Source organism: Microchirus variegatus (genome assembly GCF_963457635.1).
Source record: "Microchirus variegatus genome assembly, chromosome: 6".
NCBI classification, from domain to species: Eukaryota; Metazoa; Chordata; class Actinopteri; order Pleuronectiformes; family Soleidae; genus Microchirus; species Microchirus variegatus.
The window spans coordinates 5,675,185-5,701,332 of record NC_139807.1 but is presented as its reverse complement, the minus strand read 5'-3'; the positions used below and the strand labels follow the sequence as shown (position 1 = coordinate 5,701,332).

General features: G+C 42.6%; 2 protein-coding genes across 3 annotated transcripts in view; one reads left to right on the top strand and one right to left on the bottom strand.

Moving 5' to 3' along the window:
• atp8a1 (ATPase phospholipid transporting 8A1) overlaps window positions 1–18,211 on the top strand; it is a 92,106-nt gene extending 73,895 nt beyond the window's left edge. The window contains exons 31-37 of one of the 2 annotated variants that reach the window (XM_083891713.1): window positions 907–968; window positions 1,194–1,250; window positions 1,377–1,484; window positions 9,779–9,867; window positions 10,146–10,238; window positions 11,954–12,045; window positions 15,820–18,211. In XM_083891713.1, coding sequence (XP_083747839.1) covers window positions 907–968; window positions 1,194–1,250; window positions 1,377–1,484; window positions 9,779–9,867; window positions 10,146–10,238; window positions 11,954–12,045; window positions 15,820–15,917 — 599 coding nt within the window. In that variant the 3' untranslated portion in view covers window positions 15,918–18,211. Of the gene's footprint in view, window positions 1–906; window positions 969–1,193; window positions 1,251–1,376; window positions 1,485–9,778; window positions 9,868–10,145; window positions 10,239–11,953; window positions 12,769–15,819 lie in introns of those variants that run through there. The other variant, XM_083891712.1, reaches the window with a different exon arrangement.
• A 4,239-nt stretch (window positions 18,212–22,450) lies between these two features.
• Window positions 22,451–25,212, bottom strand: shisa3 (shisa family member 3; the record flags this gene model as incomplete). The annotated part of the gene is made up of 2 exons (XM_083891545.1): window positions 22,451–23,025; window positions 24,942–25,212. 2 exons carry the CDS (start codon window positions 25,210–25,212, stop codon window positions 22,451–22,453), a joined length of 846 nt encoding a protein of 281 aa, XP_083747671.1.
• Window positions 25,213–26,148: the final 936 nt, after the last annotated feature.

Here is a 26,148-nt window from a genome sequence, read left to right as displayed (position 1 = left end):
CGTGTTTGCATCATTCGCACACGGTGATGACCCGATGAAATGCATTTGCCAGCAGTTCTAGTTCTCATATGCACACCATTTTTCGTCCTCATACACGAATAACTGAGTAGTTTAATTCACAGTGACTTTATTTGACTGCGTGTTTGTGCGCATCGAGATGCAAGGCTTCTGTGGGCGCAGGCACAGAGAGAATAGGGATCTTTTTAGCTGGTAAGTCTTGGCTGGACAGAGCTGAGGACCACACAAGCTTGGGCCTGCTCTCCAAACAAAGGCACCGAGACCCATCACTCTGACTGACAGGCTGTCAGCAAAGCCTCAGTGCACACAAGACATGTGACCAGCCGGAAGTAAAAGGAAAGGGAGCCTCTCTTTCTTTCTTTAGAGGCAGTTGCATATTGCTGATACTTTAGCCTAAACTTATTTTTAAATATTCCTATTTTATTAATTCTGAAACTTTTTCTCATCTTCGTGGTAGGGGGGGAAAAGTGGTTTTCAAGAAGTTGAATTGCCTTTTAATGGTTTAATTAATAACAATTTTGTAAGGGAAAACAAATCTGTTCTATTGCAGTAGTGAATTAGCCGGATATTTAATCTCTGACGATGATTAATGCACATCATTTCTGCCCCTGGATTTTTCATATAAACATTGTTAAGTAATTTTTCCAAATGGCAAAATGAACATTCCATTCCATTCCAATGTGGCTTTCACATCATGTACCCAGGTCCACTTTAAATCCAGCACTCAGAAAAGGGAGTTTTACACCCAACATCGTGCTGCGATGAACTTAAATGTGACGTGTGGTTGTTTACTCTTCACATCACCTAATGGAGACTCTGTGTGAAACGTAACAGCTGAAAAGTGACAGCTTTGGCTCTAAAAGCTCCTGTTGTTGATTCCCTTCACAGATACGGTCTTTGGCGACGGAAAAACTCCCGACTATCTCCTCTTGGGCAACATGGTTTATACAGTGAGTATGCCGGTCCTTCCTGGCCAGGAAGTGTTTCTGCTGCGTTAAACAGTTCTGGTGTCCAGTTTCTTTGAGTAAACATCCATTATATGTCTTGTTCCTTTGTGCCGTTCATATTTTCTGCTGAGCTTTTCAAATTTTATACCGTATGTAAATTCAGACGCGAGGTGTGCACTTCCTGTGACTTTTGGTTTAATGTCCGTCTGATTTTGTGTGTGTTCGCAGTTTGTAGTCATCACAGTTTGTCTTAAAGCCGGACTGGAAACCTCATCCTGGACCATGGTGAGTTGATGGCTCTTTCCTCTCCTGCTCAGGTTCTATTATCTTTTCCCAGTTCCTCCATTTTGACGTGACCACATTATCTCTGAATGTGACACGGTTTCCTCCCTCTGGGGTTATTTCTCACAGTTCAGCCACATCGCCATATGGGGAAGCATCGGCCTGTGGGTGGTGTTTTTCCTCATCTACTCGTCCCTGTGGCCTCTCATCCCTCTGGCTCCCGACATGTCGGGCGAGGTAAATACACCCGCAACCACACGAGCTGTGTTCACACCAGTGCCATTTCAATTGAAACCATGATTGATTTTAGCTCTGTTATCGCCGTTCGTACCGGCATTGAGTTACACTGGGATTCTGTCTTCTTCTTTCTCTCAAAACTGATAGTCGAGTCGTGGCGGATAGGAAGCAATCAGGCAGTGAATGAGGGCAACTGCATCTTTGTTTTTACCCATTCAAATGAAAACACGGCTTCTCAGTTTTAAAACTAAAGTGGAGTAAGTGACGTCATTGAATGTATCAATTCGTGGCTCTAAAGTGGCAAGAGGAGCATAACTTAAGCGTTTTAAAACAAAAAAATGGAGTAGAATGGATTGGATGCAGCCAAAGGATCATGTGATAGGAGCTTGTCGAATTGAAGGCCGATACATGAAAGTTTCTGTGTCATGGTTTTCTGAAAAGTCTCCATTTCCACCCGTCATGAGTGAAACACAATTCGTGAATTTCTAATAATAATAATAATGATAAAACGAAACAACATCATAATGGAGTCAGCAGTATTTTTTCAACGATCTCCATTTAAGGGGAATGAAAAGCCTCCAGTAGTGCGGATGGGAAGCTAAGCGTAAACATACCGAAGGTGATTTGTTTTGAATATTTTAAACATTAGAGGGGATATAGCAACGCTGACACAAATACACACACACACACACACACACACATATGCATTCACTTTCACAGCAACAACTTCCTCCAGTACTAAAAGAAATTGATGATATAATTGTCAATCACTGACAGACGTGCGGTGCCCCATAATTTATTTTCTTCCCAGATGGTGGTGGGAAAAAATTCCGAGTCGAACTTAACACAGGTCTTTTTTTTTTTTTTGAAGGATTGCCAGAGGAGTGTAAACTGTCAAACCTCTGGCTTGTGTTGCATAATGACTTAATTGAGCCAATTAGCCCAGTGTTTGTGTTACATTGCCCTCCCTCAGCTCTGAGTATCCACAGGTGACATGGAAACAGTGAGGTAGTCAGGAAGCTAAGCAAAGAAAGTTTCAAAAGAGTCAATCTGATTTACAAAAAAAAAAAAAGAAATCCACTCAGCAATTGCAAGGATTATACAGTAAATTGACCTGATTTCCTGATTTAACATGTTATTTACATGTGAATAAAGGCTGCTGCTTCTATGGGTCACCGCAGGCTGTCAACGGGAGTCTGTTAACCACAGGCCTGCAGTGCATTCTGGGGATAAAAATGCGGCATCCTTTCTTCAGGAAACAATAACTCGGCGGGATGTTAATAGAAGACAGAAACTGCACAGCCAGTGCAGTTTCCCTACTAGAGTACAGTGCAGAGCCATATGCAAAGCACAAATCAAAAGAGACTAACGGGCAGATTTTGTTCGACGTCAATTCACGTGAGATTTATGAATTTTACAAACGGTTTGACATTTTGTGTCCAGTTGAGGGTTTGGGGAGAGATTTGATACCACTAACCTCTGTGTCTGTCCGTTACATTGAGGGCTTCAGCTAACAGGCTTTGGCTACATAAAAAGGCAGCATATTGACCTACCACAACTGCTGAAACTCAATTAGTTGCATGTTATATGCCAGATTACAGGATGTAACAGATTATTGTTTGACTCAGTTTGAAATAGTGGGGCACATAGTAGCTTCATCTAAAATCATTTTTACACTTAGGTTTTTGCATAGATGAAACAAATTAGATTATTCCTGTTTTATATTATGAGAGAGCCAATTAACAGAGTCAATATCACCCTGTTAACACCCCGATCTTTCCAATCTTTATGCTAATCCAAGATAACTACTACTAGAAATTCTGCTAGAGAGCAAATAATGATAGTTTTCAAAAGTAAGTAGTTATGTTAAAATGTACCTTATTGTCATCGGTTCTTGTGGTTGGAAAACTTTTTTTTTTTTTTTTTTGTACACACACCGATGCACACTCACACAGTCGCACAGGCCACAGGTTTATTAGCGTCATCTCATCCCCTTGTTTGTGCGCCCGGTGCTTTCATCCACGCCCTGCAGCACTTGACTGACAACAGTAATGGTGTCCTTTGGGTAGCTGGTAACCCTATGCCCCTGCTGCAGCTCGGGGATGCCAGTACATCATCAAACGGGAACACATCTCTCTGAAACCTTAGAAGGCATCAGAGACACAATCTCCACCTCCAAGACCTCGTAGCCTCTGAAGAGTAGAGCTATTCTCAACCCCCGACGAAGCTCCAGCGCTGCAGCCCATGTCCATGTGCACTCGAATCCTGAAATATTTCTGTGCTCTCCGTCGTTGCCTCTTTTTTCTTTCACTCCTTCCCTTTTACTTGATGAATCAGCCTTTTTTTCCTCTTTGTTCTCTTTTTGTTCGGAGCCCCCCCCGCCCCGCACCCCGCACCCTACCCACCCACTCTGCCAGTAGAAAAACTGCCGGAGGGCCAACAACATTAACAGACACCAGAACTCCCCTCTCCTCCTGTTTCTGTTCTCACTCATTACTCAGCTCAGTGCCTTTAACAAGAGACATCAAGTAGAACTCGGCTCCATGCGAACGCATTCATCAACGTCGAGCAGAGATATTTTTTTGGACAACTGACAACAGAGGTCCGCGATCCGTCCATAAAACTCACCGACAAAGTCAGTCTGATGTCTTTTCCTCGAGGACTCCCACGCTGGCTCGATTCCAAACCACATATCTAATCACATATTTTACCCGACAAGATTCTTGACACACAGATATCAAAAGAAAACGTCAAGATTATTCTGCCGCAGTGGTGTAATCTACTACGGTAAGCAGCTTTGCTTCACCTCAGGAGGCGTCTCATGTAGCATCTGTCACACTGACCTGCTCTGGTCGGCTCGCTCGCCCCTGATATCAACACAGCTGACTCCAGTACAGTTGATCCCCGCTCGCTCCTTACTCCTCAAAAACACCTTTTGCTATTTTCCAGTTTCTGCTACTGCTGCTGCTGCTGCTGCAGCAGCTCTCACTCTCACACGGACTGACGAGCTTATCATTGGCACATGGGCTTAACACTTGGCGAGTGTGAGTCTTCTGCTGTTTCTGCTCAGTGATAAGAAACATTTTCTCGGAAAGGAATCTTTTTTTTTTTTTACCAAGGTGAGATTGAGAGCAGGAGGAGAACGAAAACGGGCATAGACGGTTTGATTGAATGAGTTGGCGTCAGATTGATTTAATATAGCTTGTGTTCACTGACAGAATCGTTGAAAAACAGGGATGAACCGCTTTCTTCAGTGGTCCAACAGGTTTCATTTGGACTTTCCCAGGCAGTGGAACATTGCTACTCAGCATAGGCGCCAATAAAATATCAACTTTTGCAATTCGGTCGATAAATTTGCTTGAAACGGATATTAAAAAACGTCTTTGATATTGCTTTTCATAAAGGACAACACCACTGATCTTCTATGTTTTACTCCATTACAGTACTTAAGACTCTTTTCCAAACTACACGGTTGTTGTTTTTTTGTCTGGTTTTACTTTTGTACGCCCTCCAGGCAGTTTAGAAATTTGGAAAACAAACTCAACGGGTAACGTGAAACTCGCTTTAGACAAGTAATCTATCAAAGTGAACAAGACATCTTTATGTTTCAGTCACATTTGCTTACTGGTATTTGCAACGGTCTTGAAAAGGCATTTAGATTTTGAAAGTCTTTCCCTTTTTTTAATGTTGTCTTCAAACTAAAATTTGATGGAGATAATGTAATAGGTCGACAAGGAAACTGGAGGTCTGGCTATAATCTCTGTAGTTGTTATTCTCCTGGTTTGAAGGAAGTTAGGCTCCCTACCAGAAATAATCCTGGTGTGTACACAATACTTCTTCATTATTCTAGTATCTAGAAGGTGCCCCTCATCATTCTAAACCCTTGTATTCAAATCCCTCCATTCTCTCTGGACATGACTGATAATAACACTTGGTTAGTGTAGTAACTGATCATAGTGTGGGATCGGTTTTAATCTGCTGTAAACACAACGTAAATCATGTGTGTAGTCATAGCTGTGAGCTATGAGTTATACGTGTTTATGCAAAGCTTTTATACTCCCTCGTGTTTTCTAGTGCACGTTTTGTTGTCTTTGTGAGGTAACACATAAAGCGGAAGAAGTTTGTTTTCCTTTGTGGATGGACTTTATTTTAGTAGTGTTGTACGTAGGTTTCTATTCTCTGTCTCTAATGGAGTACACTCCTGTCATCCTCACTCATTGACTCCTTAACTGTTTCCCAGCTCTTTATCCATAATAGGCTCTTAACTTGTATCCAGAATAACGGCTGCAGGTTGTTGCAGCCCCATTTGGCCTAATTTACAGTTTCACCTTCAATTTCCCACCCCTGCTTGAAGCTGACACCGTTGTCTGAATGAGCCAAGTAAAATCAGCCAACTGGAATTCTCTCAGTTTATGTAATAAAAGGTTTTATACTAAGAAGCTCTGGGCATTCAAGAACCTATGAATAACAGCATCATACACAGCTACTGGAATATTGGATCCCCTCAACTCATATTTATAATTACAATAATTCAATTACTATTAATGTTATGGCAGCCATTGATGAAGTATTACCAGTTGGGAAAAAAACGCAACTGGTACAAAGAGTAGTTATCCCCAATGTTTTCCTCAATCAAGTCCTGACCTGAATTTACTTGTCTTGAAAGTCTCTTATTTTGAAACCAGGTTTTTCTAGGACTTGCACCGGCTGGTCTTAAGACATCTACCACCCCATTCTGTTGTGTTCCCACTTGTCCCTGAATCAAAGCCAAGAGACACAATGCAAAACCAGCATTGCATGATCATCTGTCCACACATCCCAAATAAAACAGTCCTGTTGCATTTTTCTCCGTCGTGCTCTTGGTTCAGTGATGTTTAAAAGACCACATTCACCAGCCACAGTCTGCTATATAAGCAGTGCTATTGTTCGTGGGTTCTTATGCGAGGTATAGCCACAGTAAAATGGTTTGAACCATTGACTGTGTATAAGAATGGACATCGTCTTCCAAAAGTCAAACCTAGAAATTATGACAGAACTAGCCATGGAGCTCATCCTCTACCGCTTTATCCTCCACATAAGGGTCATTAGGGGTACAATGGTGCCAATCCTAGCTGACATAGAACCAAAGGTTGGGTACACTCTGGACAGGTCACCAGTCCATCACTAGGCCACACATAGAAACAACCATTCAATCTCACACTCAAACCTATGGTCAATTAAGAGTGTCCAACTAGCCTAATCCACAAATCTGCATGATTTTGGACTGTGGGAGGAAACTGGAGAACTCGGAGAAAGGACCTTGTTCAAACCGGGTCATGAACCCCCCGGGTCCCGAGTGGGCCAACTACACTGGTTGCAAAAAGAAGTTTATGAGGAAATAAGCCCTTTCTCTCTTGATTTATACGGTCAGTAAACATTTCCCTGAGGAGTTCATGGTCTCAGATGCTAGTTTCAGGTCTTCACGTGTTCGACGTGTTGTCAATTGAGTAAAGGATGTTCCCATTTAGAATAAAATAGATGATAAAGCATGGTACCTAAGGTTCACTAGTGTGATCGGCAGCTACCGTCGTTCAGGTCAAATTGAGAAGCTTAAAGCTTTAGAAAAAAAGACCATGTCCACTTTTTTATACATGTCTATGATGCAAACAGTGGTGACATTCTTATCAACCACTGATTTATTAGACAACGTAATTTACAATTTTGGATGCACTAGCCGGCAGTTTGCTTGAATATACTCCTGCGACTAATGAGTGCTTCTGTTGTACTAGCCTTGTGTCTTTTGTGTGTGTCTGTGTGTGCGCGCGTGCATGTGCGGCCATGAAAGAGGTCAGTCGTCTGTCAAAACACACTCCTCCATGCCATCGGACACTACTGTCTGTCCAGCCAGACAAGTTTATTAGTTTGTCCTAAAAAATACAGCCTTGCTTCCCTGGACCTCTCTGCCCCTGACCAGCTCCCAGGGGCCCCCTGGTATGAGACATCGCTAACGTCCTGGCCCAACCCCCCCTGCGCTCAAAGTCATAGAGGCTGTCCAGATGCCTGAAGACAAACATTTGTTGATTGTAGCAGGTCAGATTTGTTTGGATTGCAAAACTTTGATGTCAAATTGAAGAAAGTCTAGTTTTGCATTGAAAGTGTCATACAGTTGTGTAGAGCTTTCACAGATGTGCATAAATTATTGTTGCCTAATTTCAGGGCCATTATTACCTTGTATGACAAGTTGAGTTTTTAAGTATTGTGTTGCTCAGACACTATACAAACATTTGTCATAGATGAAACTTCTGGAAGACTAAAAATTTTTTATTTTTCATCTCATTTGACTCTCGATTTGAAATGTAGAGTGGTTTATTTTCCAAAGACTCTCAAGACAGCTTAAATGTGCCCATTAAAATGTATCATACACTGGATGAAAACAAAAATAATTAAAGTGCAAAAAAAAAAGAAGAGGCAAACGTTTCCATCGGGACTGCGTAATTTCAGAAACTGACATGAAAATATCCCCATGCTTCGTTGCGATTTTCCCCTCCCTATGTCCTACATTTTCAGCCTCCGGGGGCGACACAGAAAAGCTCTATTCATGCACGTTCCATCGCTAACTGTAGGGGGGGCGGGGGGAGCCATTTTTGATTTCCTGTCATTTGGGATTTCCTCCTCGACCCGGTGTTTTGTCAGACATCAAAGTCAATTTACAGGTAATGGCGAACAGATTAGCTAATTTGAGCAAACCTGAGCGCTTTGATAGTTTTGACACTGATCTGTGTGTGTGTGTGTGTGTGTCTGTGTGTACATGTGTGTGTGTGCATCGTAAGAGCCCTGCCTGTGTCACATTACAGGAAGGACACTGTCGAGGGGGGCCCCAGCAGTTTAAACAAGGGGCACATTACAATGCTAGGAGCGTGAGTTTTGCACTTTGACATGTAATGACAGATAGTTTCAGTGCACCGAGCCAAAGCAAACATTGTCCTCACACACGCAGCTGAAAGATTTCACCCCCACCAGGATGATCCACTGTTTCGTTTTGCCTCTGTGGACCCAGAGCGGTCTTTGTGATTTCTAATTTCAGTCATTACAGGCAACTGTCTTGTTCTTAATGAATCAACCGACATAAATCTGCATCGGATCACGTCCAAATGTGTTCTTCCAGAGTGATGAACGAGTCTCACAGAGGTTCACATCTGTCTCATTCGAAGATTTATTTTCCCCGTGAACTCGATCTGAACATTTGTGAATTTGAAAAATAAAACATGAGCATGTTTTTTCATCTCCCTCTCGAAATTCGTGATGTTTCAGAATCTCTCATAAGTGTTTTTTCACCTTCGCCAGGAGGTTTATGTGTTTTCGCCAGAGTTTGTCTGTTAGCAACATAACTCGAAAAGTCACGGACAGATTTGGATTAAATTTTCAGGAAATGTCCGCAATGGGACCAGGAACAAGTGGATACATTTTATCATTGTTTTCATCGCTATTTTGCGGGGGGCTGAGCTCCCTTGGTGGAGGTCTGTGCTCTCAGAGTGCTTTTCTAGTTTTTACATTTTAAAAATATAAAAACAACACAAATAAACAGGTCATACAATTGAACTATAAAAAAAATACATAATGACTGAGTACAACTGTAATGTTACATTTTATATACTTGGATCAACTAATTATAATACAATTAAATCTGCCTTAATCTGTTCATGTAAATAAGATCTAGTTAACTACACTGACCTACTGACAACTTAAAATATTGACTTTAAAAACAAACAATTCACGGGTTTAAGATAATTTTTTACTGCTCAATCAAACATTAATAACCATTAGTGTTAAATCTAAATGACAAATCTAATTACAGCGTCTGATGCTTGATTTAAAGCACCTCTCAGATCATCGGCCCCGTGGCTCCTGTGATGTATCGACAGGACAATAAACAACACACGGTTGAGGTGTTTTCCTGTGAAAGAGATACCACTGTCTAAACACTTCACAGGTATTTCCTCCGCCTTGAGGGGGGGGTGAGGTATCAAAACAAAACCATGGTTTCATTTAGTCACGGAGGATTAGCCCACTTTGACCCGTGTTATTTGGACCCATCTCCTCTCCATTTCCACAATGCGACTGTTTGTTTTGGCTGCTTTTGTCATGTATTGTTTTTATGATGTGGCCACTACAGAGGCGGGATAATGACCCCCTTCTTTATCAGGTGTTTCTCTTCTCAAGAGCTCTTCTTTTTTATCTCGACACTCTATTGTCTGCGGTGACCTGAGAGTAAGTGTATATGTGTGTGTGTGTGTGTGTGTGTGTGTGTGAGACAGGCGACCACGATGTTCAGTTCGGGGGTCTTCTGGATGGGCCTGTTCTTCATCCCGATCACCTCGCTGGTCTTTGACGTGGCCTACAAAGTGTGAGTGTCTTCTCTTTGCTCTGCTCGCTCATCACTCCTCTTCGTCTTTCAAAGAAGTAAGGCATTTCCAATTCTGTTAACACTCCATTGAAATCGTTGCACCCCAACCTGAGTCTGGTCGACATCAGCTCACAGCAGATTCAAGGCGTCAGGAGCAATTTGCAAAGCACAAAGTAAAATTTCCTACTTTGAATCAGTCCATCGGGGTTTCTTTGGAGGTTCTCTTATGGGAAAGCACCTGTCATATGGTTATGATTTGGTTTTTATGTCATTCACAGGGTGAAGAAGGTGTGTTTCAAGACTCTGGTGGACGAGGTGCAGGAGCTTGAGGCTTTATCCAAAGACCCAGGAGCAGTAGTGCATGGAAAGAGGTAAAGGCGGACATCATTTCACCACTTTTACTTTCTTTACTCCAAAATTATATACACTACCGTTCAAAAGTTTGGGGTCACCTATACAATTTTCCCAAGTTTTCCATTAAAAGTCACACTTTTATTCATTAAAAAAATAGCAAAATGAATAGAAAATATAGTCAAGACATTGACAAGATTAGAAATAATGATTTTTATTCAAAATAATACTGTTTTCAGCTGTTCTAACATAATTGCACAAGGGTTTTCTATTCATCCAATAGCCTTCTAACGCTATTAGCAAACACAATGTACCATTAGAACACTGTAGAGCTGGTTGCTGGAAATGGGCCTCTATACACCTATGTACACATTCCATTAAAAACAAGACGCTTGCAGCTAGAATAGTATATATTTATTTGAGTATTTCTGATTAATTTAATGTTATATTCATTGGAAAAAAGTGCTTTTCCTTCAAAAAATAAGGACATGTCTAAATGACCCAAAACTTCTGAATGGTAGTGTGTATATAAACTACCTGAAAAGTTATAATTTTTTTCCTCGTTTAGTTGCATGAGTAAAATAAAACTAATAGGAATGTCCTCTTCTTTTTACTTTTTGATTGAATACTTTTAGCTGCTTGTTGGGAAAACAGTGTCTCAGGTGAAGTCTGCTCTGAGAGAAAAGCAGAGAAGCAAGTAAAATTGCATCTCCGCCTCGTCTCGGTTTTGGGTGTCTTAATGAACCCGGGCCAGATTTCTTCATATGAGAGCTGCTTCGTCTAAACTCTGCCAAATGATCTACAAAACCCCACATTGTTTGCTGGACACGGCCTCGACAGCCAGAGGTGAAATGACGCCATGCGAGCGATTCATGTCATAACTGGTCAGATTCAGTCCAAAGAAAACTTACCGAATCTGATATTGTCGTTGCGTATTGGGTGCGCGGCGCGTACACTGATCCCCAACGTTCGTTCTCTAACCTAACAAATTGTCAACCATCTTGGGAGAAGAATCCATCTGTAACCTCCACAGATTCTTCAAATAATCACAGTTTCTGCTGAGAAAATGTTCAAATTGCCGCTAAATTGCTGGAGTTTCAGTGTAATGTCAGTAATCATGTCATGAGACGAGATCCCCACCCCCCTTTTTTCTCCCCCTTCCCAAATACTGAACATTTCCTTTTAGAGCAGCAGTCGTCTTATATTAAAGCCATACATTATTTAAAAAAAAAACGTATTAGCTGCTCTGCTCTCTGGGGTCTGAGGCCTGCAGCAGGCACCGACACGGAGCAGATCAGTGTGAGATCTCCTGCCGGCTGAAAGTGATCCTGCTGCCTGGCCACTGTCCCAGAACCAACACACACACACACACACATACACAGAAATAAAACACAGATGCACGGGTGAGTTTTGCATATTTGCACGTAAAGACATGTAGGTATGTGCAGTGGATTCTCGTACATGTTAGCTTTACTGTACCTGAATGCCTTCTGGTTACCATGCTGTTTCTCTCACACACACACACACACACACACACACACATGCATAGTTTCTCCCGTGGAGTCTCCAGAGTCTTGACTGCCCTACGTGGTGTTTGTACCAGCAGGTAGAGCCGTTTGGCAGGTCCTTCGACTCCGGAGGTGCTTGGACAGAGTCATGATGTATGGGTCATTAAATCTGCCTGTGGTGCTCAGTGTGCCGCTAACACATGCCCCCTTTTTGTGTTTGTGTACAGTTTGACGGAGAGGGCCCAGCTCCTGAAGAACGTCTTTAAGAAGAGCACAGTCAGTTTGTACCGGTCCGAGTCCATGCAGCAGAACCTGCTACGTGAGTTTTCCCCCCCAAAAAAGACTTTTGCTTCTTTTCTTTCTAACCGCGCTCTCCAGGTGGAGACAGTTCGTTTATCCGCATTAGATTCACTCCCTTGTCAGGGGGAGCACATCATTATTCCTTTTTTTTACTGCTACATTCTGTATCTCCAGAGTAGCTCATCCTTCAGCGGTTACACTCTGCCCTCATCTCTCATCTCTTCATAAATACGTTGAGCTTTGACAGGACTGGATATCAAGTATCCACTTTCAAGTATAAACGAGTGTGAGGTAGCAACGGTTGACAGCGAAGTATCTCTGAGAACGAGCCAGCCTTGTTCTCCACTTTTATTTTCTCAGATAAGATTTTAAGGATAAGGGACAACGTACCAGTGAGTAGGGTTGCAAAATTAAAAAAAAAAAAAGTTGGAAACTTTATGTGAGAATTAACTCAATATACTAAAATTATTATTTCTATTTGCTAAATGCTAGAATAATGAGGGAGATAATTTTTTTAGACCGTTTTTTAATTACTTACAGTATTGAAAACACACATTTGAGCCAAAAGGGAAAGGAAAGCTGCTGTAATTTTACTTTTTTTTTTTAGACGGGATTGACATTGATTCAAGAATTGAGTGTTCGATGAAAGAATGAAGCGTTCTACGAGTTCTACGTACAAATAAATATGACTCGGTTTCTTTAAATGATCCCAAATTCCCAGTTAATTCTCATTAATTCCCATAAATTCCGTAACAATTCCAGAATTCCTGTGGAAAGTTCCCAATTTGGAACATTTCCAAATTCCCAAACTAAAGTTTCCATGGAAAGTTTCTGGGAATTTACCAGGAATTTTCCACCCCTTTGCAACCCAACCAGTGAGCGACAGTGACTCTCACTGGTTCGTTGGTTGTCTGCTAAAGTCTATGATAGCTTAAGAATGTGTTCACTACTTTCTCCCACCATTAGACAACCTTTTTCCACCTGGAGACTAAAGTTTGTAAACTGCTCGCTCTTCCATACCCGAATCCCAGAGAGAAAAATCAAAATTTTTCGCTGAAAGCCAGTTTATCAGTGAGGACGAGTGTTTTCCGGGCGGGTTCACGAAAAACAGCGGTGTGCTTGGCGAAGTCAGTGTTGATCATGTATCAACAACACTGACCTTAAACCAAAAAACATGAGTCATTACATATTAAATATATCAGCGTCTTAGTACGTCGTAGTACGGCACAGTTTAAATTCCGGGGAGTGCTCGCAGACGAAAGGCAGGAGACGTTTACAGATTTATAACGTTGGTATCAGCCGTGCGTGGACACACGTCATTTGCATGGGTTTGTTTTTCTGTTCATTTCTCTCTCTTGTTTGTTTGATCAGTTTGCTTTTTTGTTTGTCTCATAGGTGGGAGTGAGACCTTTGTTGTGTGATTTTTGTGATTTCTTTATTTTCACTATTCAAACCTCACCATGTTTACATCTCCGCCCACCCCCCTCCCTGTAGCTCCCTCATAGATGCCCCCCCCCCCCATCTCTCTCTCCGTTTTCTGTTTTTCCCCCTCTCGACTTCCTGTCCTCCCACTCGTGTGCCCTGAGTTGAGTTGAGTAGAGCGAGATAACGGTGAAAATGATGAAAATGTTGCGCTGTTATTCCCCTCACTATGCACTCGCCTCAGCGGGGTCCTTTGAACTTGCCCTCTGGTCTCCAGGTACTGACCGAGTCATTTGACACCTGAAGGTGAGTCAGGAGTCAAAGGTCAAGAGTGGAACCCTGTAGGGAAGTTTAGGTGGTAGATCATAGAAGTTGTTTTATACTTGTTCTAAAAAAAAATTGTTTATTGTTTTTATGTTAACTTCTTTTTAGGCTGACATTATTTTTGAGAAAATGTGCTGGTTTGCTTTCTTGCGTTACATGTCATGACTGATGCCACTCTGGTCAAGTTAACCGGCGCCAACTTTAATGCAAAACCTAGCTTAACGCACGACGCGTTTCCATGACGACTGACCGTTAAAAAGACGCGCGAGATGTCATGTTTATGTGCGGCGGCACCGGCGTCCATGCCCAGCTTACCAGTTAGCTGCGTTAGCTCCTTTAGCGTCGTTGGCACACCTACAGTCGAACTGGAGCGGTCTGTTAATTGAACAAAAAGCAGCAGCGCTACAAAAAAACAGTCGTACCTGTGTACTGCGTTTGTGTGCCTCTGTTTTTAAAGTTTAGCGTAACTTTAGAGCATTGGTTCTCAAAGTGCGGCCCGGGGGCCAATGGCAGCCCACAGAAACATTTCTGGCGGCCCACAATGAATTAGAGTTGATAGTTTAAATCCAGGAGCGACTAAGCTTGTGAAATGTTTATTGGACATTACTGGATACAGACCAATAAGTGTAAACTGTAGAACTGCAATCTGGTCATTAAAATTATTACAAATGGGATTTCTTGCTGTTTTTTTTTCTTGTTTTTTTCCTTTGGCGGCCCTCAGTCCAACGTTGGGTTCCTAAATTGGCCCTCAGGTATCAAAACTATGAGAACCCCTGCTTTAGAGACTAATTTCTGCGTTGCGTTGCACATGTATTTAACCGCCGTCAACGGGTAAGCATGCCCAGCACTAGAACGAGCAGGTGTATGACAGTAAAAACCAAGTTGTCGTTTTAGTGCAGCTAAATCAGACTTTTTAAAATACACCTCAACATTAACATTTTTCAAAGTCTCAAAGAATCTACCATTTTCAGCATGTTACTAACTTGTCACCACCTCAACCAGCCTTATACCAACAACCTAAAAAGAGCTGAGCCCATTTGTGGAGCATGTACAAACTTTGTCAAATTAATGGATTCACAGATACGGCTTGTAAACAGGGACAAAGACAGTAGTCCAATGAAATGGTGGCGTCCAACTGTACATGAATTATTAGCTTTTCCACAGTCTGAACTTTGTGCCTCTCTCTTTCAATATACTGAGACATACGTTCTTGAAACAGGTGGTGGCTGCTGATCACATCTTGGAAAGTTTTTTTGTTTTTTTTAACCTTTAAATTCCCGTGTTTTATTTTTATCCAGATGTTTAGAGGAGTTTGGGGGGGATTTTGTGTTGTTAAACCAACATCTGGGTTTTTCCAGTAGTCGGAAAAAACCCAGATGGGAATCTTGGTCTTTCAGAGAAAATAGTGTAGATGCTTGATGCTCTGTGATTGGAATGTGAAGTGTACCCAGTTTTGTCTGCGAGAAACAAAACTGGGTAGTAGCAGCGGCTTTAGCGTCCAAGCTAGCTCAGTTTAGCGTGACACTTATTTTTTGTCTATATTTAGCATAGTTCTAATAGAGTGGTGTCAATGTTAACGAACTTTAACGCACGATGCACTTCCACGACGACTGACCGTAACAAAGACGCGCGTGACGTCGTGTTCACGTGCCTCGGCACTGGAGGCACCGTTTAGCAGTTAGCTATGTTAGCTCTTTTAGCGTCGTTAGCGCGCCTACAGTTGAACTATAGCGGTGCACAATCACTGCTGTAGTGCTATTATTAGCACACTATAGTCCTGTTATAATATTCATTTGTTCATTTATTATCCACGAGGTTGCTGGTGCTAATCCCAGCTGACAAAGGGTGAAAGGCAGGGTAGACTCTGGACAGGTAACTTATTTAGCGTAGCTCTAATAGAGTGGTGTCAATCATCTAAAGCAAGTAAGCACATTTTCCCAAAAATTTTACTATTAAGTGTTTTATTTGTTTTATTTGCACATTTTCTTTGATGATCCGAGCAACCGTATTCTTGTTTTTTTAAAACCTGCTTCGATCCTTCTTTCAGACGGCTACGCCTTCTCTCAAGACGAGAACGGAGTGGTGTCCCAGTCCGAGGTGATCCGAGCGTACGACACCACCAAACAGAGAACCAACGAGTGGTGAGCTGACGGCCTTCTCGTTCCCGGGGCTGTCCAAACTTGGAGCCACAGCGGCCTACAGTTTTACTGTGGCGGTATTTGAATCTTAACAGAGAGAGAAGCAGAGGTGCGAGCGCTTGCCTCCACCTTGATGGGGATTTTTTTGGACATGAAGAGTGACTTTTTTTTTTTTTTTTTTGAAAACAAGGAAAGGGGAGAAAAAAAGAAAAAAAAACAAGGAATCAACCGCGTTCACTATCGGCTGTCGTTGTGTTTCCAGCAGACGTGAAGAGCACTGTGCTTTCTTAGCAGTCTGTGGTTTTAAAGGTTCTTCACTGTTTTTCTCACTCGCGCTCGTCACCGAGCACAGAATCGCTTAATCCAATTGAAATCAAAACACTGTTATCGACAAAAGTCAAATCACTGGACGATTATTATTATTATTATTATTATTATTATTATTCGTTTTTGAAAACTTGTGAAAGATTGCCAAAGAGCAGTCGTGTATACAATCTTCCAAGTACTCGTGAATTGGGAAAAAACTCCAAACCAAATGTAATCACTCCTGAGTGTTTTCCAGCACTAAACGGACCACATCAGAGCCGATCAGTCATAATTTAAACGTATTTTAATTTTTTTTGCACTTACTGAAGCATCGCTTGTGTAAAGCCTTACATTTTGCTCATGCCTTCGTCCTTCGTAAAAAAATCTATTTTTAGGTTCACATTTAAAAGTATGTAGATATTGTGCCTGGTGTTGTTTACATCTTCTTCTTTTCTTTCCGGTTAGACGCCGTCGTCCCGTGTCCTGTGTCGTTTCCACCGTTTTTACAGCAGAAGCGTTCGCTTTTGACTCTTGACAATGGCATTCCACACGTCACCTCTGTCTCAACTCTCACGATGGTGCCTACGTAGAACTACTTCTCCCTCCCCCACATACGTAGCCAAGAATAGTTGAACCATGCTAGTTTAGACCAGTCGCTCCGCAAAAATCACCCCCACCACAGTTATTGCACTCGTACGAAGTGAAAGCTGCAGAGTGCGTCACGTGGCACACGTTTAAAAAAATAAAAATAAATAAATAAACAGGTGACGATGGTCTTGTCGAAGCTTAAAAGTCCTGATAGTGTTTTCCCTTAAAATTTTATCCTTATAACATAAGTGCCATTATCTTAAGGGAGAGAGACATTATTAGCCAGATTAAAAAAAAGCTCCACGACATTATCAAAACTACTTTGTCTCTATAGTTATTTCGTGGATTTGTATTTTTATATTGGAGATGTATGGATTTTTTGCATCGACTGGCTTTGTAATGACTCGTCCGTGTAAACGTTCTGTTTTATTATTTTTTTTTCTCTTCTGACAAACTTGCAGGTTAGTGTAGATCGAAAACGAGGAAACTAAGCTTTCGTAAAAAGAAAAAATGTCTCTTATTATTATTATTGTTATTGTTGTTGTTGACATTAATATCGCTTGATTTATTTATGATTGACCACTTAATGTAACGTCTGCGTGATTGCGTTCCTTCTCCCTATGGGAGATCACATGTTCTGGGCAGTGCATGTGCATGTGTGCGTGCGTGCGTGTGTGTATGTGTGTGTGTGTGTGTGAGACCTGAACAAAGGACAGATTCTGTGTATGCACTGCATGTCTGACAGGGAGTTTCTTTTATGTGTGTGTGTGTATGTGTGTGTGTGTGCGCTTGCTCCAGTTGTTTGTCTGCACGACTCCAGTTATAGCTATGGTGTACTACTGTGTGCTGCTGATGCATGGTTTTTATGGGAAAGTGTGTGTTTGTGTGTATGACTGTGTATGTATGTATGTGTGTGTGTGGTCAAACTCCCGACTGTGAGAATTTCTGACGCTTAGCTCGCTTCAACAAAAGGAGATGTTGCACAATGCACTCAATGTACCTTTTTCCAGTAGTGGATGTTTGGTATAATCTGGTTTTTGGTAAATTATTTCTTTTTCTTTTTTTCTTTTTTTTAGTGTACATGGCTGTTTAAATTTCTTTATGCACTGTTCCTCTGCTTCACAGGGGAAGTTCTTTTGTGTTACTCCGTTCAGTGAGGGTTTCTTTTCTCTGCTGGTCTTTAATGTTAAAACTTTACTGGTCGTCATCTTTGTCCAAAACTTTCCAAACCACTGAATGTGGATGTCGTCGTCGCCGTCGTTTTTCGTCGTCGTGGAAGGCTTTGACTGTTTTTTTTTTTCTTTTTTCCAGAAAACATGAAAAACACACACACTGTTGTTGTCTGTGAAAAGTGGTGGGGCTGCATGAATGGATAAACACAGCAAAACTGTTCTCTGGAGTGTTAACTGTACTACTTTTGATTCTTTTCTCGAGTGTTGATCACTTTACTAAAGAGAAAAAAAAAAAAAAGAAGAAAAATTGCACCTTTTTAAAAACCTTTTTTTTTGTTTGTTTTCGACATTCTTTTTTTCTGTCGTTTCGTTCGATGATTGTTCTGCATGTTGGCGACTGCAAACTTGTAAGTGTTGTCTTTTACTGCCATGAAGGACAATGAAATAAACCTTACGACGATGGAGGAAAAATACATGTGAACATCCTTTTTTGAATTCTTGCGTATCGGAGTAATCGTCAGCCGTCATCTTGTCCTGGTGTTTGGCGACAAACAGGACAGAGAACCCTAAACAGGAAAAGGCAGGGAGTGACGCGACATTCCTTATTTATTATTATTGTGACGATGTTTACCTTCCACTTTCATCCATGATCCTGAACAGACACAAATATGTTCCTGTGTCTGCGGGCGAGATGAAACGTGAACCACGTACACGCTGACTTCACATCCATATGGTTGTGATTAATAAAAACATTTGTTTTTGAGTCATTTTGGAAAATACATCTTCCCGATCGAGCCAATTTTGACAATTTTTTATCAAGAAAAACTACCGTTTTCTGTTGATATCGTTGTAATTTATACGTCTTTGGGTTTTGTGGACTGTCGGTTGTAAACCAGAGGAGCATCTGCGTAATCCGTTTACATCCAATAAAGACGTCCGTCAAAAAATAACTGCGAGCTCGGAGCAGCTGCTGGATCTGTTTGCCCGCCGTTTCATCCCCCTCGTGTCCCTAGGCTCCCTGCAGAGAGGCCGTTTTCTTGTTTCCGTGATGAATGGTAGCGGTCACGTCTAAACCTCTTTAATGACGGACACTCGCTGCGGCTTCACAATAAAAAGCCTGCCCGTGTTTGGCCGTAGTAGAGCTTTTATTGTGAAGCAGCAGAAATATGAAATGCCAATTTTGGATTCGCAATGGTTTGCAGCTCTCGAAAACATGCTGCATGCAAATATACAAAGGTTTGATTCGTAAAAATTTAAAGCTGCAGTATGCAACTTTTGCTGATTGTTGTTAATATTATTTTGCCTCGATTTTCGTCAACAGAAACAACGCAATATTGTTTGTAGGCTGCGTTCTTTATCTGTAAACCACTTTTGTCATGCAATACTATCAGACCTGACTGGGAGCGTTTGTGTGTATACAGCAGCAGTGCAGGAGCGAGGGAAAGTAGTGGCTATGCCATCAAGACTTTCTGAGCAGTAGAATTAATTTCTGAAACTTTTGATGGCTGCTTCTTTTAGCCTTTAGGTTCCACAATCTAATTTAGAACCTAAAAAGTTGGTTCTCAGCTGGTAGTTTGTTCTCCCTCACAAACGGTGGCATCATCAGTGGGCGTGTCATACTCTGGGTCGTGAGGACAAGTGGTAAGTAGAAGGACTATTGAGACTTTGCCAGTGTTGCGTTTACTTCCACTGGCGTAACGCAGAATAACGTCCTCCCACTTTGGTTCCTCTTAATCTGGCGTGAACGTGGGCTGCTTTCTCGGAAAGAACCAAGGTTCTGAGACTCAAGAACCAGAAACTGTGTCTGTCTGAAAGCACCATTTGTGTTTTCAGTTACACTCCAATCTGTTTGCAGCCGCCTCCCTGCTATCTTTATATCACTTCCTGTGCGCAGCGTGGGAATCTGAACACGGCTTTACGGAGTCATGTGGAGCTGAAGGTGTGACGTTTGATTAAATTTACCAGTTACACACTATAAAACTAATAAAAAGCAGATTTTTTTTCTTCCCCCGACAAGACAAAAGTAATGACTGCATTAAAGTTAAAGTAAAGTGAGAGCCTTCAGTGTGAGGAATAATAACCACAGAGACTTCCATCTTCCTGGATAACCGGGGGAACAGAAATGCGAGACGTCTCTCGACGCCTGGCAAAGACATAAAAAAGATTAGAGCGGTGCGAAAGATTTAGGAAGTGTCACGGAAACATGTTCGCGAGTCGTGTTTTTTTTCTTCTTCACGAGCAGAGCGTGGAATGCGACGCTCGGCAAGTGTTGACAAGACCCGAGGACGTTAGCGCCGCGATCTGATGAACGCTAAATCACAGAGTTTGTGTTTCTGTGATGGAGCAGTGACTTTAAGAAAGATTAAAGGAAATCTCTGAAAGTTATTGGACCCCGACTGCCAAGTCGAGACGATCATAAAACAGAACCGTCTTTGTGGAGGTTTTCTTCTACCTGTGTCGGTGCAACCCAAACCTCTGTGTTCTGGGCCCGAGTTGTTTTTAACACTGTGACCATGCCATGCTCATTGAACACTGACAATGACTGATCTCAGCGCCGCATTCCTGCTGTGAAGTCTGGCGCGAGACTGAGCGACAGGTAGTGAAGCTGCCGTTCAGACCCCCGGGGCCGCTCCGGTTTCCTGTCTGTCCGTCAGTCTGTCCGTCTGAGCGACAGCGAGGCGTCCTCCTGGACGTGTGCGTGTCATGTTGTCGAAATGTTCTCGTCACAGTTTACCAGAGCAGCAGAGCTACATTTATCAAGAGACATTTTATTTTCTTTAGAAATTGTACCACATGATATAAAAGTCCACATCTCTTTTTTTTTTATTTTTCAAAAATAAAATTACAGTTGTATATAGGTCTTTGCTATTTATGTGTTTTTGACTGAACTTAGGGCTGGGTTTTAGAACTTCAAATGCAGTATCACGTTTCAGAACTAGCGCTGGGCACGCTAACGCGCTAACTGACCGGAAAAAGACGCGTGTGACGTCATGTTTACGCGCCAGAGTTCAGACACCGTTCACCAGCTAGCTGCGTTAGCTCCTTTAGCGCCTATACAGTCGAACTGGAGCGGTCTGTTTATTAAACGAAAAGAGCAGCGCTACAAATAACTAGCGTACCTGTGTACTGCGTATGTGTGCTCTGTTTTTTAGAGTTCTGCGTTACTTTATGTTTAGGCAGAGTCATGTTTATGTGCTGTGGCACCGGAGTCCAGGCACCGTTTACTAGCTATCTCTGTTAGCTGCGGTAGCGCGCGTACAGTGGAATTGGAGCGGTCTGTTGATTAAACGAAAAGAGCAGCGCTACAAACAACTAGCGTACCTCTGTACTGCGTATGTGTGCCTCTGTTTTTTAAAGTTTAGCGTTACTTGAAAGACTCATTTTAACAAGTTTACCAAGTTTATCGTTACTTTATGTTTAGGAAGAGTCATGTTTATATGCTGCGGCACCAGAGTCCAGGCACCGTTTACTAGCTATCTCTGTTAGCTGCGTTAGCGCACCTACAGTTGAACTGGAGCGGTTTGTTTATTAAAAAAAAAAAAAAGAGCTAGCGTACCTCTGTACTGCGTATGTGTGCCGCTGTTTTTTAAATTTTAGCGTTACTTTAGAGACTCAACGTGACGTCACAGGTGTCTTTTTCCGGTCACGCGTTAGCATGCATTAGCGTTGACGTGCCCAGCGCTATTTAGAACCTAAAGAGAAGATCTCATCGGCGTCAGTGAGCCAATTAGCATGTAGCATGTTGTTTTAATGAGATCTAACGTGCAGGAAGTTATAACTAAATAAGACTAAATGAAGGATCTTTAGTGACATGACAAATTTAAATAAAAACTCAATGGTGAGAGCAGAAAGTTGGGTGTTCGACTGCAAAAAAAAAGACGTGTAACGTATCGTTGAAGAATCAAAGTCCATATTGTGGCTGTATTGAATGTGTTTAATAAATACCCAGCCCTAGTTGTGTATCAGGACTTTGCGATTGTCAAAAAAAAAACTAAAAAATCCCTGATTTCCAACATCTACGGTAAAATCTCTCCACGTGTGAGAAGAGTCAGTGTTGCAGAGTCTTGTCTTTATGTCGGAAAGGAAGGTAACGTGATAAACCGGCGAGATTTCGGTCATTAGAGACCACACAATTCTGTTTACAAGACGATATAAAAGTGCGTTAGATTGTTGCCGTCTCTAATGGGTTGCGCGTTTTGAACTCTGAAGTGTTTCCGAGCTGCTGCTGCTGCTGCAGAGGCAGCAGGAAACGTTTCACAGGCCACATGTTTGGACCACAGCCGCAGCAGCGTTTGTTGCACTTAATCGCTCGTCCTGCTGTCGAGCCGCTCGCATGTCCCGCTCTCGGCCCCCGGCTTGCGGTCTCCACCCAAACACCACCGGCTGTGTCACGGTGTGTTCGTCTCCCTCGCCAGCTCACGCTCTCCAGCTAGACATGTCGTAAATCCCTCCACTTCCTCTCGTGGGAGAACTGTCAGCTCTGGCCGAAGTCGGCGAAGCCCTTGGCTGCAGCGAAGGCGTCGGGCTGCAGGGGGAAGAAGTACTGCTGAGGCAACAGGAACCCGGCGCTCTGGTGAGAGGGCTGATGGAGCTGCAGTTGTGCGTGGGTGGAGGGCAGCGGGTGCTGCATGGGCGGGGACGTGTAAGGCGGAGGAGGAGGTGGAGGCAGAGTCTGAGGCGCGTGTGTGGGTGTGGAGGCCGAGGAGGAGATGGTGGCAGACACCAGGCAGCTGTGCTGCTGCTGCTGCTGATGCTGCTGCACCTGACCCCCGAGAGAGAACCTCCGCATGGAGCTGCCGCCTCCCGCCGAGCTGGAGCTGGTGGTGGCCGTGCTGGACTGCCGCGACGGGGCGCGGAGGCTCGGGGGAGCCGCGGTGAGGATCATGGGGATGGTCTCGCCCTGGCAGCTGCGCAGGGAGAAGCGGATGGGCTGCTGCGTGGGCTGCTTGGGCCTCAGGCAGGTGCAGCAGTAGACGGCCACCAGGGAGCCGACCACGATGAAGGCGACGAAGATGCTTCCCACCATCAGGAAGGGCACGTAGATGGGCTCTGAGGGGAGGTCAGGGTCGACAGGGAGAGCATTAATGACATTTTCGTGAACTTAAATGCACAGTATGTCATTTCTGGGTCTCAAAAGATCTAGTTTGGTGACACTGCAGCAGCGAAGGATCATGGGAATTGTTGTTTCAAGTGGTACTGCTGTGTTTTTTTAACTTCAACAGCAGAATGAGCAACTTTTTGGGGAAATTTGGGGGGGAAAAAAAAGTATTTCTTACCTCATTCTCATATTTTATCAGGGATTTGCCTTGTAAATTATAGATGGTTAAGCTTATGTTGTCCAAAATTAAACATAAATAGAAATCTGATATGGTTTAAAAGAGTGTTTAAAGAGACATTTTGGATCACGCAAGTACACTTTTAACAAAATATATACAACATACGAACATCTTTAAAGGCTGAAAATGTGCAGATTGCAAATCAAAGCATGTTTTGCGTTTGAATTTTCAAGTATTTAGTTCAACCAAAGACATTTTATAACATTACAACTCCACAGGAGTTGTAGTTATATAAATTTGTATACATTTTAGAAAACGCAACATTTCCGCTGAAAACTCAAACGGCTCCGGTTACAACTTGATGAAGCTATTTTTTTTTACTCTCTTGAGGAAACTAATGTTTATTTATTTTAGAAAAAAATAGGAAATTGTGTGCACGCAGTCCATTCAGCTACAGACTTAAGAGCTTAACCATTCGGGAAATTGAAAGAAAACTGGTTAAAGTGACTTATTATTGGTTTGGCGCTTGTTGAATGAGCTTCTGTGGATCCCTCACTTGGCTGATAATCGACACGGCCACATGAATGTGCTTTCCTGATATACTTTAGCCTTGTGTGAGGAAACTTTTTTTTTTTTTATTGTGATGCAACTTCCATTTTTGTGCATTTGATTGAGTGACACTCTGTCTGTCAGGAGAAGCGCCTCCATTTTCCCCTTTGGACGCTGATAACCATCTGCAGTGAGCCGAGGAGGTCAAACGACGCAAAGCGAGATAAAGTCTTGACTCTGGAAACTGGACACTTGATTGATTAATACTGGATGGACCTCAGACCTCAGACATTTACCGAAACACATGCACACATTTAGGCACAGAGGCAGTGGATTAAACAGTAAAATGTTGGTGGTTGATTTTGGGCACTTGGTTTTCTCATTTTAGGACACATCAGTCATATTGTCCTACAGAGGAGACAATTGCTGCATTATATACATCATATTAAAGTTGTTTCCCAACATTTTATATGGTGACAGTTTTTTTAAGATGACAAGCCAATTCCCAAATTACATTTGTGAGTAAATTTGTGCACAATATAACATTTTTGACTCATTTACTGCTTTTTCTGTAAGCCCACATGCTCAAGAGATATATTTGATACATTAAACACAACTTCTTTTTACTAATGTGTTGCAGCAGATTCTTTTGGAGACCCATCTGTGGCTCTTAAGTGCCAGTGAGCAAGGCATTAAAACCCCCCCAGTCCTCTTTCTGAAGTGTCTTTGTCTCTGTCTGTAGAGGACAACTTTCCTAGAGTTCAATCACATCAAACCTGACATAAATCGGATTGAATAATGTGAAAATATGGTGCGTTTTTTGATGGTTGCATGATCCATATTTGGTGCTTTATTCCCAAAGGTTTTGCTGCAGTCAGTGTTGCTCTTCATGGATACCTGAGCAGATCAGCTAAACATATTAATAATAAACATTACATACAGCACATTTGTGACTGTAGTTGTTGTCTGCCAGGGATGAGAATAAAAGTGCGCACAATTTGGTGCGTTTTTAGGACTGAACATTCATTTTGTGGTGCTTTAAAAAGACAAGTGTGACCCTTTGTTGCAGCGACACCACAGCAGAACACTTTCAAGAGGAATTGAGTAAAACAAAATTAAAAACAGTGAGTGGAAACCTACGCGCAGCAAACTCCGTGTTCTCCACCTCCCTGTCGTTGGTGCAGCTTCCCTGGTCCAGTCGCGCGTCCGCGGCGGCGCAGCAGTAGCGCAGCGCGCAGGAGCCGCAGCACACGGTGGCGTCCATGGTGTCAAAGTCCTCCGGACACTGGAAGCCCTCGTGATAATTTCCATTCGTGTCCAGCCAGCCGTGGCAGTATTCTCCCTGCGCGTCCGATATCCGCAGATTCCAGGTCAGATACCCGAGCAGCAGGCAGCTCAGCAGGCGCACCATCCCGGCGAGCCCGCTGCAAAGTGGGCTTCCACCACCACCACCACCACCACCACCACCACCACCACCACCCGGCGTCCTGTGGACTTTTAACACCGTGTTAAACTGCGTGTCAGCCCGGGTTATTTTCGCTCACACGCTCTCTTCATGGAGATAAAGTTACTGCAAGAGGAACTCTGCGCAAACTTATGTCACCTTCATCCTCTCACTCTTCAAAGTTGCTGCGGTGCACGTGACTAAATCCTTCATTTGGAAGCGTTTCCTCTGGTCCAAACTCCGCAAAATAAGACGCAAACAGCGCCTTGTTTCACCCTCTCTGTGGCCGTGGAGCAGCAGCAGCAGCTGTGGTGTTTGTGCCGCTGCAGCAGAAGTTGTGTGCGTCCACTCCACTGGAGATTTGCTGCTTTTGTGTGTGGCGCGCTCTCTCTCTCTCTCTGTGGGTGTTTACGCGCGCACGTAACCCCCCCATCAACAGGACGTGCGCGCTCACGACGCGCAGCGGTAAGTGATGGAAGTAATTACTCGTCATTATAAACCGTGAAGGTGCCCGAGATAACGTGCGTGAAATATCTTAATTCGTCACGTTTAAATCAGAGAGATTATATTGCTCTGGAAACACAGAAGCGACCAATCTGAGGAAGTGAGTCACGATTAAGATTAACATACATTTGTATTCCATTTTGAAACATAAATGTCTACTTTTATTTCATATACTGTTAGAATGTGTTTATTTATTTCTTTCTTACAGTGTGGTTTTATATTAACTGGACATCCAGGTGATTTGGAAACTAAAAATAATTGTATTTTACTTGGACAAGTATAATATACAGAACCAACATTATACATTGATACAAAACAGCACATTGAAATACACAGACTGATCAAAATATCGTATAATAATAAGATTTTAGGGGAAAACTTGTCATAATGACTCAGTAA